The following is a 15,730-nucleotide window of genomic DNA, read 5'->3' on the forward strand; positions in this document are numbered from 1 at the left end:
TTTCTTTGTGTTCAGCAGAAGAAAGAAATACATACATGTTTTGAACAACTTGAGGGTGTATCTGTTAATTCACACACTAATAAATTATATGTTTATTCAAATTGACATTGATTAATCTGAAACCAGAATTACATTTGATGATTTTAGCTGTACAGACAGAATTGACACATTCGTGTTGACCTGAACTTTTGCTATTACTGTTGTTATTCAAAGCAAATTACTCCATACATGTACAAAAGCTTGGGGTCAGTAAGATTTTATGTTTTTGAAAGAAAAGTCTTATGTTCACCAAGACTGCATTTATTTGATCAAAATACAGTCCAAAAAATAGTATTGTGAAATATTATATTTTACTAAATAAGATCATTGGCATGTAATCATATTTGTTACTCATTTATTGTAGCGTACAAAGTCACCTTTAAAGTGCCATTAAATTATAACAATTAAGGTCCTGACCATTCCTGTTATATTTAAGATAGGTTGTCCACAAAATCGCTGGCCTTAGAGTGAAAATCCCCAGATCTCGCCAGCCAAATAGACAGGCCTACAAGTGAATGATTTAAAAGGATACTTCACCCCAAAATGAAAATTTTGTCATAAATCACTTACCCCCATGTCGTTGCAAACCCGTAAAAGCTTTGTCCGTCCGGCATCTGAATGAACAGAAGATTTAACTGCTTTAATTGATTCAACGTGACTAATAAACACACGACTATGGCAATATATGGTTTATCTGAAAATCTGAGAATTGACATAGCCATTATCACTGCTTAGAATACAATGGAATATTTTGTGCCTTAATTATTCTGTTTAAGAAGCCACATCATAAGAAGAATCTCTTTCAATTTATACGCCAATAATATTTAATATTTATTAAATATTTATATGCTTTTCTGTGTCAGCTGCAACACAAACGTTTTCTATGTGTATTTATGCTTTGATTTGAATGAAAACAGCGCATCTGTGCAGCGCGGCTGACACAGAATAGCGTATAAAGTTTGTGTTCAGCGGATATTCTCCAAAATGGCGCTACGGTGATGCAGATAGACACAGAGGAGACAAATTGTTAAATAAAGTCGTTATTTTTGTTTTCTTCACATACAAAAAGTATTCTCGTCGCTTTATAACATTACGGTTGAACCACTGATGGCAGATGGGCTATTCTGACGATGTCTTTCATACTTTTCTGGACCTTCGACAGTGTAATTTACTTGGCAGTCAATGGGACAGTCACAAGCCTCCCGGTTTTCATCCAAAATATCTTAAATTGTGTTCTGAAGATGAACGAAGCTTTTACGGGTTTGGAATGACATGGGGGTAAGTGATTAATAACTAAATTTTCATTTTGGGGTGGAGTATCCCTTTAAACTATAGTCTGTAGTTCCTCTGTTCACCAAAAGATGATGCTGTGAAGAATGCTGAAAGTATTCAGAGCAACGTGTTTACCGTGCTGTAGGTTAAGTTGAGGACAAAAAATACACACAAATAAGGCTCAACATAAAACTATGCTGATAACAGGTATGAATACATTCATAATATGATTATTCTGCAAGTATTGTTTTGAACAGATGTCGCATCCTTACTGGTAGAGAGAACCACTCAGTACATCGAGAATTCCACCTAAAACAAACATTCCAAATATATAATCCAAATAGACTTAATACGTTTACACTTAATTACATAACACATATACTGCAAACAAATAGTGTTTGGATCTGCATAAGCTAATCATATACACTGTTTTTTTTTTTTTTTTTTTTTTTTTTAACTTTAATACTCTAGCAATAAATTAAGAGTGTGCATCCTATTAATATTAGCATCCTACCTGGCTGGCAGACTGTTTCACAGATCACAAGACAAATGTAACAGTAGGAACAATCCTGTGGAAGGAGAAGGTAAGAGGGTATAGGTGATGCATAACATGTTCATAGACCTTTTCTATAAACATTAAGATTTGAAGTTAAATTAGGTATAGTGCTTGGGTGTCCACATACTTTTGGCCTTTATTAATATGAGTTTTGATCATATTAAGAAAGACCTACGTCACAGTGATTGCAGTGTGCTGACATTTCTCCTTCCTCACAGGGACATTTGTCACAGGTACCGCAGTGCTGAGGAGAAAGAGAGAGGCGGACAGAGATAGAGTAGTAAGCTACACCTATAATGTTTAGGAAGGGATAGCACCAAATCTATACTTTAGTAAGTTCATGGTGAAATTACCTCATGCACTGATCATCATCATTATGTCATCAGGGTCAGAAATGAACTTGATTGATTTCCAAGCCTCTTTTTTTTATTTTGTAAGTGCATTTTCTAGGATTACTTTATTAAATCTATTAGTGTTGCCTTTTATGTCAAATACTTAACTATAACCAATTACTAAAATTTAATCAGAATATTATAGACTGTTTTACATTTACTTATAACATTTTATCAACATCAACAAAAGTCGTCTTTACACTGCAATGGTGGAACAGAAGCTGCATCTCACACAGCATGTTTATTTAATTCTGCTTAAAGGTGGCATGCATATATTTAGACAACAGGCAAATAATGTTGCATAACTTAAATAGCCTACTTAAAGTATATAAATTAAAGAATTAAAGTAATTAAACTGATGCAACATGAAGAGATATTAACATTATGCTGGAATCAGCATTTTTCATTCATTTTCTCAATTCATCATAATAGGTTTTGTTCAACAGTTTTTGCCCCCTTATCTTGAATTTGGGAGACATTTTTGTTCATTTTGGTGGCATTTTTGCCCCAAGTCCAAATAAAAAACTCTCTAATGTGTAAGGACTATGGCATGTGTGAGTCAGTAATGTAAGAGCAGTGTGGTAAAAGCATGGTTTACCTCACAGACTGAGCAAAGGGCACAGAAAGAGCCTGAGCTATACTGTACGGAGACCAACTCTGCCTCTACATTTTCTTCCTGGGCAGTTTCTACAGAGAGAGAAAGATTAGGGTTAACAAAGATCTTAATTAGTAATGGGTAGGGCACCAGTGCTACGTTCAGCAGCAAGTATAGTTAGACCTTGTTGTGGCTGGTTGGGACATTGCTAGGCTTCAAGTGTAAAGCAATTGGTGGACAAGTAGATTACAATTTGCAATTAGACGGATGTACTGTTACTTCCTCTACTGTCAAAAATCTGGGTGTTATATTAGACAGTAACTTGTCTTTTGAAAAACATATTTCCCATGTTACAAAAACAGCATTCTTCCATCTTAGAAACATTGCCAAGCTACGAAACATGTTACCTGTTCCTGATGCAGAAAAGCTAGTTCATGCGTTCATGACCTCTAGACTGGACTATTGTAATGCACTGCTAGGTGGTTGTCCTACATCTTCAAAAAAACAAGCTACAGGTAGTCCAAAATGCAGCGGCTAGAGTCCTTACCAGGTCAAGAAAATATGATCATAATACCCCAATTTTACAGTCTCTGCACTGGCTACCTATTAAGTTCCGTATCAGTTACAAAATATTATTACTTACTTATAAGGCCCTTAATGGCTTAGATCCTGCGTACCTAACTAGTCTTCTACCACGCTACAATCCATCACGCTCCCTAAGGTCACAAAACGCTGGACTTTTGATAGTACCTAGGATAGCAAAGTCCACTAAAGGAGGTAGAGCTTTTTCGCATTTGGCTCCCAAACTCTGGAATAGCCTTCCTGATAATGTTCGGGGTTCAGACACACTTCCTCTGTTTAAATCTAGATTAAAAAACACACCTCTTTGGCCAAGCATTCAAATAATGCATCTCATAATTTTGGACTGCAGTTATATCTGATCAAATGTGCATTATTATTCTTTAGCTTGGGTTAAACTAATTAATTTTACTTGGCTGGAACAGCAGCTACGCTAATTATGTCTCTATTTGTTTCTCTGCTTTGCCACGGGATTTACATCCCGTGGTAACTAGGATTTACACAAGCTCCAGTCTGGATCCAGAACACCTGAGAAGAGATGATGCCAACCCCTCAGAGGACCTCAGATGATGCTAACCCAGAGACAACATACAGAACTACCACATTTTGCTATAAGTTTGATTGCATAATTGCTGTTAATAGTGTTAATCGTCTAATTGTTTACGTCTTTTATTGATTTTTCTGAACATTTCTCCCATATGCACATGAACTAACAACAACCACAAGCTACTACTAAATATTGTAGAAACTTAATTTTCTGTAAATAAACTTTCTAATTAATTATATCTAAAAAAAAAATACACAAACAAACAAAAATTAAAAAAATTGAATTGAATTGAACAAGTACTTAATTAGTAGTTGATTCTGAAGAAGAAGTGGTAGCCCTGCTTGTGTAAAAACCTGCAAATCAGTTTCCATGGTTACACTGAGAAAAGACACCAACAATGCTGCACTGGAAGCCCCTGGCACACCTTAATACTCCATTATTTTCCAGCCATTCTTTTAATGGGTGCTTTTTTGTCAGGTTTTTACACAAGCAGGGCTACCACTTCTTTAGTTCCAAGATGGTGCCGATGATAATGGGGGCCGCCATGACGTGCTCTGCAGTTGTTTTTGTTAGTTTGTCCTGTCTTTAGTTATATTCCTGCAATCAGTTTCACCAGAGATGAATTGCTGGACATTCGGCACCACACATGACCCGATATATTACAGGTTTTCTACTATTCTGATGTTTTGGTGGACATAGTAATTGGCAGTGCAGCCACGCTGATCAAGCGCTTCAGGACGCGCAGACAGGGGAAGCGAACCGGTGCCCTCATGAAGCTCAGGCAGCACGGATTTTGAATGCCGTTGCCTAGCATCCATCTAGCGAACCTCCACTCTCTACCTAACCTCGCGGCGGGAAATGCTTTTACATCAACGAAAGGTGGTGTGCAGATGTAACAGTGTTAAAGAAGATGCGCTGTTCCGATCTAGAAGTGCTCTTTGTTAAATGCAAGCCGTTCTATTCACCACGGGAGTTTTGCTCGTTCATTCTCTTTAGTGTTTACATTCCTCCGCAAGTGCATGTGTGCTCAGCTTTACAGAAACTAGCTGATCAGATCACAGAGACAGAACAACAACATCCGGACTCTGTTTTAATCATTCTTGGGGATTTTATAAAGCAAATCCCACCCGTGAACTGCCAAAATACAGACAGCACATCACATGTCCCACCAGAGACAGTAATATATTGGATCACTGTTAGACAGCAATAAAGAATGCATATCACTCTGTTCCAGGGGCAGCTTTGGGGGCTCTCTGATCACTGTTTGGTTAATCTTATACCGACCTACAAGCAGAAACTGAAATCAGCTAAACCTGTTTTAAGGACTGTAAAAAGATGGACTAATGAAGCAGAGTAGGATTTAAAAGCTTGTTTTGACTTCACTGATTGGAATGTTTTTGAAGCTGCTGCCACTGATCTGGATGAGCTCACATAGACTGTAACATCTTATATCAGTTTCTGTGAAGACATGTACATTCCTGCCAGGACTAACTTACAACAACAACAAACCATGGTTCACCGCAAAACTCAGACAGCTCCGTCAGGCCAAAGAAGATGCTTACAGGAAGGGGGACAATGTCTTATAAACAGGCCAAATACACACTGCAAAAGGAGATCAGAGTGGCAAAGAGGAATTATTCTGAAAAACTAAGGACTCAGTTCACATCTAGCGACTCCGCATCATTGTGGAAAGGTCTGAAGGAGATCACCAAAAAAAATACACAAAACCACACAAACCTTCAGAAACAACAACATTCACAACACCTCCACACAACCATTCACACCTTCTGCAACCCCCCTCTCCCCCACACCTGCACCTCAAATCAGTGAAGACGAAGTGCGCCTGGTCTTCCGGGAGCAGAAAAGAAAAAAATCACCAGGCCCAGATGGTGTTACACCAGCCTGTCTGAAATCCTGTGCTGACCAGCTGGCCCCCATCTTCACACAGATCTTCAACAGATCACTGGAGCTGTGCAAAGTCCTTTCATGCTTCAAATGCTCCACCATCATCCCCATCCAAAAGAAATCCAAAATTAAAGGACTAAATGACTACAGGCCTGTGGCTCTTACATCTGTGGTCATGAAGTCATTTGAAAAACTGGTGCTGGCCCACCTGAAGGACATTACTGGATACTCTTCAGTTTGCCTACAGAGCAAACAGTTCTGTGGAGGATGCAGTCAATATGGGACTGCATTTTGCTCTGCAACATCTAGACAGACCATGGGCTTATGTGAGGATCCTGTGTGTGGATTTCAGCTTGGCTTTCAACACTATCGTCCCAAACCTCCTCCTGTCCAAACTAACTCAGCTCTCTGTGCCCATCTCCAGCTGTCAGTGGATCAACAGCTTCTTGACAGACAGTCAGCAGCTAATGAGGCTGGGAAAACTCACATGCACCCGTATAATCAGCACTAGAGCACCTCAGGGTTGTGTTCTCTCCCCACTGCTCTTCTCCCTGTACAACAATGACTGCACATCTAAAGACCCCTCTGTCAAGCTCCTGAAGTTTGCAGATGACACCAAACTTATCGGCCTCATTCAAGATGGTGACAAGTCTGCTTACAGACAGGAGGTTAAAGAGCTGGCTGTCTGGTGCAGTCTTAACATCCTGGAGCTCAACATACTCAAAACTGTGGAGATGATCGTGGACTTCAGGAGAAACCCCCTGCACTCCCCCCACTCACCCTCATGGACAGCACTGTGGCTGCAGTGAAGTCATTTAGGTTCCTGGGCACTACAATCTTTCAGGACCTGAAGTGGGACACTAACATTGAATCCATTGTTAAAAAGGCCTAGCAGAGGTTGCACTTCCTTCGCCAGCTGAGGAAGTTCAACCTGCCACAGGAGCTGAAACAGTTCTACTCAGATATCTGGTTCAGCTCAGCTACTAAATCTGACCTCAGAAGACTACAGAGGATAGTCCGGACTGCTGAGCGAATCACTGGTACAGCCCTGCCTTCTCTCCAAGAACTGTACTCATCAAGAGTGAGCAAAAGGGCTAGGAAATTCATTCTGGACCCCTCACATACAGCACAATCCCTCTTTGAACTGTTGCCATCTGGTTGACGCTACAGAGCACTGAGCACCAGAACAGCCAGACACAGGAACAGTTTCTTTCCCCAGGCAATCCATCTCATGAACACTTGACAGTAACTGTGGAACACACAACGCTATTTATACACTCATACACTTATTTATCGAACACACATACTTAGTCTACACTTCAAATTAGCACATAATACACCTGTACATACAAAACTGTCTATTGTAATATACCTGCACATACAATTGTCAATTTGTATATTGTTATTCCTTACTTATTTGATCTATTTTTATTCTTTTTATTATCTGTGTTTTTGTTCTGTCCCTGTCATTCTGTTGCACCGCGGAAGCTTCTGTCACGAAAACAAATTCCTCGTATGTGTAAACATACCTGGCAATAAAGCTCATTCTGATTCTGGTTTTAGTACCTCAGAGATTTTAGTCTGTTGGAACTTTCAGTTGGTGGTCAACAAAGCTGACTTCATCCCTGCGTTGGACAGTCATCAAACCTCTTAAAATGTTTTGTCTGACAGACATGGATCAGCACGGACAAAATGTCAACTCCATAAATCCTCTCCACCAACTTTTATCTCCAACTTTGGAAATCCACTCCTCTATCTTCTCTCTGCAAAAACACATCCTTAGAATATCAATTACTGCTACTACGACTTCATCATCCACCTGGACAAACCTCAAGCAGCTGACTTCCTAGAATTTCTGGCGTCATACTCTGCTGCAGCACACAATTCAAGCTCACCCAAAACTGTATCCTTAACAATAATCTTGTCACTTTCTTACATTTCTCTAAACACCTTTTTCACCAGTTGTCTTTCATTCTCTCTGAATCACCGCTGACTTGAGCAAGTATCAGTCTCTCATCTCCTTATTCTCCTTTAGTTGATTCTGCTGCCAAGGTCACTTACTACTGAAACAAGATCAGCAACACTTCAGACACCTACAGACTATTCACAGGATTTTGTACAAGAGATCTCTCCAACTCCACTCCATCACCTCAATGCATCTCCCACTACTGGCTAATTCCCACAATTTTTAATCAGGTTTGGATGACTAAAACAGTTGACAGTATACCTGACAGCACAACAGTTAACCCTACAGAAGTTGAAAGCTAAAGACTAGTCCTGTCAATTTTTCTGTCAAGATTTATGTTTAGTCAGGTCTGAGGTTTCCTGGAGAGAATATGTGTCCAAGTCACATTGGCTAATCATTGGGGTGCAGGTTTGGTGTTTGGTCCATTCTTATTCTTAATGTATACTTTCTGTTCTGTTCCTATATGCCAGGGAAACTTATTTAAACTAAATATTTGTTTATGCATTTAGCAGACGCGCGACTTACAGTGCATTCAGGCTAACATTTTTATTTTTTTTGACCTAACGTGTTCCCTGGGAATCAAAACCACAACCTTCGCAATGCTCTACCACTGAGCCACAGGAACACATAAAATGCATGCTGAAAATTAGTGTAATTACAACAACACACCTTGAATTATTCTGTTTACATTAACTCATTCTCCCACCATCTAATGCTAAAATGAATCACAAGGACTTGTCACCCTGGGGCACATGACCTTGAACCATACAATCACTTCTTTGAAGTGACCCTTCACTAATGAATTCATGGAAGCGCCCATTGTAAAGGCACTTAATTGTTCCCTTTTTTGTTTGGAACACCCCTACAAATGGTGCCCTTCAAGGGCACAAAAATGGAATTTGGTTATTCTTCTGACAGCAGTTAGTTAAGGCAAAGCTAGTTGACCTTTGTCACTGAGAAAGATATGGTTCCTTTGTCACTTTAGTGTTTGTGAACTTTAACTTGATAACAGACCCTAGCTTTCAGTGATGGCCATAAAGTCTAGTGATACCATGTAACATATATGCCATGTGTTAGGTTCAAGTCAACAACATTCAGCCAGAAAGGACTTAAAATGATTTTAATATTTCAGCTGCTTCTGATGTAGTGAGCTATTTTAGTGCCAATGTGTGACTTCATAGACTCACTGAGAGGCATTCACAGGACTTTGCAAAGCCAACAATGGCCCTGTTCCAAAACAGCATTTTAACCCTATAAGCTCACTGTATCATATTTGATACGCAAATTTCTAAGATCTCTAAATTATCAACATGATCAAAACTTGAAAAGCTGAAAAACCTGTCTGCTACAATCTATGCATGCCTTTTCTTGTCTGAATGACAGTTTATACAACTTTAGCAAATAAAAGGCTAAAGTTTGTAAAATTGTAAAAATGTCACCTTAAGGTTTTGGAACATGTGTCTTTTGCAGTGAAATGAATTATCAGTATTAATGATTGACAAATTTTAGTAATATTAAAATATGTAAACGTTAATCAGGAATTTAAATAAGGTAGGGTTAACCCTAACCCTAAAGGTAGAGCTAGAGTCACGAGATGAAATTTTTTTTCTAATCTTTTTTCAAGTAAATATACTATATATATATATTAAGCATAAGAAAAAACAATTAACATTGAAACTGATTATCTGTAAAGGCTATAGGATAACTAATTCAGTAGTTACCTTCAACATTATCTTCAGCTTTGGTCTCTTCATCTCCAGCCTCCTCATTATCTTCATTAGCAGCTACCTTTTCCCCATCTGCCTCTTCCTCTTCCTCACCTGGTGCTCCCTCATCCTCTGCTGCTGTTTTTTCTTCCTCTGTTGTCTGTTGTGCTGATTCCTCTTCTTCTGCTATTTCTTCTTCTACATCTACCTCCATCTGCTCATCCTCCTCTTCTGCTTCTTCTACCTCTTCCTCTGCTGCTTGCTCTTCATCTTCTACTCCTTCTGCCTCATCATCTTCCTCTGCTACTTCCTCTTCATCTGCTCCTTCTTCGGCCTCCTCCTCTTCCTCCTCCTCAGCATCTTCCACTTCAAGCTCAGCTGCTTCTTCCTCCTTAGTTATCTCCTCTTCTGGTGTCATCTCTTCCTCAGAAGCTTCCTTTCCATCGTCCTCGTCTTCAGCTTCCTCTGTTTCCCCATCTCCTCCCGCATCTTCATCAGCTTCGTCAGATATATTTCCACCCTCCTCCTCATCAGCCACCTCCTCTTTCTCACCTCCAGTAAGGTTTAGACCCCTCAGCACCTCGACTTCCTCACTTTGCAGTCTTTCTTCAGCCTGCACAGAATCCCTGAACGATCCAGTGCAAAGCAGAGCTACGATAAGCCCCAACAGCCAGCTACGTGAAGCTACCATCTTGCAGTCACTCCCTCACACACACAGACACACACACACACACACACAAAACAGTTTATAAAAAATGTGTTTGTATCCACCCAAGAGGAGCAGTTCTTATGGGGTTCAAACATCCAAGATCTTTGGATCTTTGGACCAAGTACTTGGAAATGCAGTCACTGGATCCACCATTGGGAATTAGAGAGAGAGTTGAGTGACAGAGAAGGTGCTGGTCTCGGTTATATGGTCACATGTACATTTGCACCATTCAGAGAATGGTGTAGAACAGAGGAACATACTGAGATGATTGACAGGGCCACATGCACAAGACACGCTCCTAATGCCCTTTATTATTACTTTGCCTATGTGAGAGAAAATAAGATAAATAGAAGTGCTCATGAGTAATAGAAGATTATTGGAAGGCACAAATCAACTTTAATACCAACATAACACAAACACAGACACAACAGAGTAAATCCAGTCCCATTTGGACCCTCCCTGGGTCTGGTGGGTGGGAAGCTATACAAAGAGGCTCTCAATAGCAACAGTACACTGCATGATCTGACCTTCAATAGATCACTCAGCTGCTGAAACTCCATCCATCCGTCCCTCCCTCCCTCGCTCTCGCTTTCCCTTTCCCTATATCAGGTACTTTTCTAAAGGTCACCTCTACACATCTTAATCACAGCATACCCTTTAATCTACTGCTGTCTGCACCTGCTACCATTTACATCACTGGACGGTGAAAATGAAATAGATTTGTATTCACTTTCTGAAAGATTTTCACATCTAAACACCAACCAGTGGAGTTCTCCACAGGCTCCTCTAGCAGAAGTCTTTCCTGACTCATACCGGAAAACTAAAGAACTTTTTGTCCACAGAATGAAAAGAACACTTATAGTATATACCACCTTTGGGGAGTATTTTAACTTAAGCACTGCAAGCCATGCTTGATTTCTCTCATCAGTCTTTGACAGAATTCAATGCATACTGGACATGGACATTCTTTTTGGGTTTGCTGGTGCTCAAAACAAGCCATTTCCAAAAATTCCTTTATTGCTATTGCTGTGGGAGCCCTTTTTTATTCTCAGTAGTATTCAAAAGTGTTTTTGTTTAATTAATTAGTTATTTTTACCAAATATTAACAATATATAAATAATTGTGTCATAGTTACTCTCCTATTGGCCTAATTAGCCAAACCCACAAAACAAGCTCTACAAATTTATAAACGAACACATATTATATACAGACACTTCATATTTGAGTTTTTTTAATTGAGATGATTATTATATATTTAATAGATTACATTTTCAAGAAGAGCATTTGCAAAAAAGTTTGTGTTGCATTTACAGCATTCTGACCATCAGGTGTGTCGCCTGTGTGTGCGTTTGGAGCGGTTTAAAATAGTGAACCATTCTGTGAAGCAATTGAAAAGCTCAGTTTCTACCATGGCTGTCACATAACTAAAATCTATTGCCACTTGTCCAGCCCAAACTTCCTGTTTAAATGGATAATACATTAACATAGAAAAGAAAACATAGTGGGGTCTACAGGTCCGGATAGTCCATTGGGATAGCTTTAGTTTTGGAACGGTTTGGGGTCAGGGAAGAGAAAACATGCTGAAGGACCTGTTGCTCTTGTCAATTCAGAAACATTCCTTTAATCTTCTAAACAATGTTGTTCATCCTTTTTCTTCATTTGTAAATTCTATGGGTCTGGCTTCCAGTCTCATTCACGTCTAGCTATTTTTAGCTGTACAGAACGCTCGTTTTGCTGCTTGATATTGAAAATTGTTGTGTCTTACCATATTATTTGAATGTGTTGTCTTAATTACGAACACACTGGTTTATAATGCACAGTTTTACCATTTACTGCACATTGTTATTCCTCTCGTTATTTCCCTATAGCGTCTAATGAACCGGGAGTCTTCCCCATAGGCTTGCTTCCACGTGGATAGCTCTTTATAAATTGGTTAGTTCCATTCCTTGATTCTGATTGGTCAGCAGCTGTGTTTTATTCACGATACAGCACAGCTATGACCGCTTCACCCAATGGTTCTGTGTATCACTCAACAACACCCGTAGCAACATAAACAATCAATAATATAGCATCAAAACTGTTTCATTTCTTATGTATTTCGGAAGAATTACCTGTTTGTTATTTATTTAATGACGTATGAGTGAACCCTGCTGGCGTTATGTTGCATCTTTCATCTTTAATTTTGAGACCCCACCCTTCTAACAAACACTTCTCATGTGGAGATATGTTGATGTGTGCGCGTCTGTGTGGAAGCCTACAGTTTCCGAAGTAAGGAGGGAATATTACTGTATTTATTAGTTTTCTGTTTCAGGTATGATTCTGTATGTTCATCAGTTTACACTGTAATGACGCTTGCAAACTCCCGTTGCACCGCGAATCGGTCCGTTTTAAAACTAAAAGACGTTTTCTCATGCTGAGAGATAAACAGATGTATGTGTTTGAGAAAATAGCATATATGGTGTATATACTCCGTATATAATATCATATTTAGGCTACTCCGCTTCGTGTCATGCCTAACAACGCCCTTCAGCCTTGATTTATTCACGATATAGCACAGCCTCTCATACTTTATTGCTTACATAAAAATCAGATACTATGAAGACAGTTACCCTGACCTTATAGTTAAACCTAACAATTAAAGTAATCAATGAATGTAACATGACATAACTGACCTTGCGGTGTATTGTAAGTTCAAGGACATTCTGTGCCCTGTTCTCTTCCCACAATCACATGCAATATGAAGAGAGGTCATTTGGGAGCACTAAACTTGTAAGAGCAGGATGAACAGTGAAAAGGCCAGGGTGACAAGTTTAAAAATGGAAACCAGAACAATACGGGTAGTTTTTTGACACGTCATTTCCCCTCCTTTCACTGACTCTCTCCAGCTTCTTGGTTCACGTGTCCATGAGATTGAGATACAGAAGACGAATACAGGAAAGAAGGCTCTTTTTCATTTCTCAATGGAGGCTGAAATGAGGAGCTGAAAAAGATGAACCATGAATCAGTTTAGGATGGAAATGAAAATATCTTCTTATTGTCAGGCAATGGCAAATACACCTACTTAAAGCTGTGATAATATAAAATATCTGACATCAACAATGTGCTTCATTTTAAAAGTTGGCAAAATATATATATTTTTTTCTATCCTAACTATGCATAATTATACCCTTAGTTGTATTTTACACACTGCATAATTTCCAGATAGGAGTTTACAGCATTTCACAAGTATTCTGCCAAAATAAAAAATGTTTAAAATTTAAGGTTTAAAATGTTTGAAAATTAAGAATTTAAGACATAAATATTTAAGTTTGTTTGAAATAAAATATTATAATAATTATTATAATGTTTTCACATATCCTTTTTACAGTACAACTGTAATTTACAACAGTAGTATATTTCTCTTATTCATTTTTTTTACAATTAGAGTTAAAACTAATAATAATAACAACATCAGTTCAAATTTCTATATGACAAAATCGCAATTACAATAACAAAAAAATTTTTTATCTGTTTACTTGCATATCAAGTGACTATTAACTACCATCAGAGAACTGTGATCTTGCAATTATGTTTTTAAATTATAGAAATATTAACTTAACCCATTTTATTCACTTGTTATTCTTACTTATTATTTTTACACACTATCCTTTATTTTATTTTTTTGTCACCCAGCAGTTGAAAATCACTGTGCTAAAATATATGTAAGTATTGTGACACAAGCAGATGTACCTTTGCGAGTCGGGTGTGCTTTAGTGCTCTTCACTGTACTGCTCTGAGACAGAGCTTCCATTATCCACTGAAGAGAAGATGTGCAGTACTCCATCTGCATACAGACGAGCACTCATCAATGATAAAGTCTAATATACAGTGTAATGCAGATATCATATCATGTGCCCTTACATCTGATTCTAGTGCTCACAGTCAACATCTCTGATCTCACCAACCTGTTTGATGACACTCTCCATTCTGAAACACACATCATATCAACATTCTGCATTAATCTAAGGTTTTGATCACATTTTGAAACAATTTTGTTAACTCTGATTAATAGTTTATACTTTTTAGCAAGCAAAAGGCCTTTTAGTATAATTTAGTATAATTGTAAAAATGTCCTTCAGGCCATCTTTTTGCTTTGAAATCTTTACAGATTTTTAGAAAGTAAACATAACATTTACTGTATATTGTTAATAATACAGTATTTCAAGATGAACACTTACAGGGCCAAAGCAACTTGGGTTTACTTGATTATCCATAATTTTTTATTATAAATATAAATATATCACAGGAATGTTGTTACAGTATGTCTAAGTTAGACAATAAATTCTTATTTCAGAAGGAAAATGTGATTTTTCATCAAAGTCTGACTCACTTAGCAGTTATGCGTTTTAGTCTGTCCCTCTTTGTTTTTTTGTTCTCGAGAGCCAGAATGTTCTCCTTCTGCAAGGTCTCCCATTTCACCAGCTTGTTAGCATCTCTACCCTTCAACTGCACCGCTATTATAAAAGGCAAATGCACTGTAATAATTTTCTAACTTAACCAAATCGGTGGATTTTGGTGGATGGCACTTTGCGTAAGTTTCTTTGGATTAAGAGGTTGATGTGGGATAAGATGATAAAGGGTAGAGCAAGAGTTGGACGTGAATGATACTCCACTATCAGATTGTACTGCTGAAACTTCCAGTATGTGTCGCTGCACTCTTGAACCTTAGAGAAGGTATAGCTGCAGAAACAGAGGCAACAAGAAGAGAAATACATAGATGGGTGAATAATTTGATGAATATATACAGCAGATGGATGAATAGATAAACAAATACCTGAATGTGGCGATGAGCAGGTTGACTAGTAGGATGTTGGTAACTAGTAAGAAGATGACCAGCAAAATGACCACAAGCCAGTTGTGGCTAGTGTCTCTACATGGCTCTTTCCCTTCATTAATCAGTGTCAGATTATCTGTGCAGTCTATATCCCAGTACTTCCCAGCTTAACACACACAGACACAATAGAGTTAATGTGTGATAACAAAAAGTTGTAAAATATTATTAGTGTTCAAGTTACGGTTCACCCAAAAATGAATATTTGCTGAAAATGTACACAACCTCAGGCCATCCAAGATGTAGATGAGTGTTTCATCATTGAAAAAGATTTGGAGAAACTTTGCATTGCACCACTTGCTCACCAATGGATCCTCTGCAGTGAATGGGTGCCATCAGAATGAGAGTCTAAACAGCTGATAAAAACATCACAATAATCCACACCACTCCAGTCCAGTCCATAAATTAATGACGTTTGAAGTGAAAAGCTGTGAGTTTATTATAAATAAATCCATCATTAAGATGTTTTAACTTCAGACCTTTGCCCCTGTTCAAAAAAATCTATAATATTGCTTTCTCCAATGAAAAAATTGTCCTGTCCGAATCAGGAGAGAAATATGAACAAATCAAGCATTGTTTATAAGCAAAAACAGT

General features: G+C 38.3%; 1 protein-coding gene across 1 annotated transcript; it reads right to left on the bottom strand.

Moving 5' to 3' along the window:
- Positions 1-1,343: 1,343 nt before the first annotated feature.
- On the bottom strand, positions 1,344-14,790 carry LOC109075893 (sarcoplasmic reticulum histidine-rich calcium-binding protein). The gene is made up of 9 exons (XM_042767156.1): positions 14,636-14,790; positions 14,167-14,232; positions 13,996-14,089; positions 12,939-13,246; positions 9,573-10,589; positions 2,858-2,946; positions 2,043-2,111; positions 1,826-1,880; positions 1,344-1,620 (listed from the first exon to the last, which is right to left on the bottom strand). The coding sequence occupies exons 5-9, from the start codon at positions 10,246-10,248 to the stop codon at positions 1,580-1,582; spliced, it is 930 nt and encodes a 309-aa protein (XP_042623090.1). The 5' UTR covers positions 10,249-10,589; positions 12,939-13,246; positions 13,996-14,089; positions 14,167-14,232; positions 14,636-14,790; the 3' UTR covers positions 1,344-1,579.
- Between the last annotated feature and the right edge of the window lie 940 nt (positions 14,791-15,730).

Source organism: Cyprinus carpio, chromosome A12 (assembly GCF_018340385.1).
Source record: "Cyprinus carpio isolate SPL01 chromosome A12, ASM1834038v1, whole genome shotgun sequence".
Lineage (NCBI taxonomy): Eukaryota > Metazoa > Chordata > Actinopteri > Cypriniformes > Cyprinidae > Cyprinus > Cyprinus carpio.

Coding starts and splice junctions, on each gene's coding strand:
- LOC109075893 (XM_042767156.1), bottom strand. CDS start 10,248: ATGGTAGCTTCACGTAGCTGGCTGTTGGGGCTTATCGTAGCTCTGCTT. Junction 1,881..2,042: donor CACACTGCAATCACTGTGAC/GTAGGTCTTTCT, acceptor CTCCTTCCACAG/GATTGTTCCTACTGTTACAT. Junction 1,621..1,825: donor TGAAACAGTCTGCCAGCCAG/GTAGGATGCTAA, acceptor TGTTTGTTTTAG/GTGGAATTCTCGATGTACTG.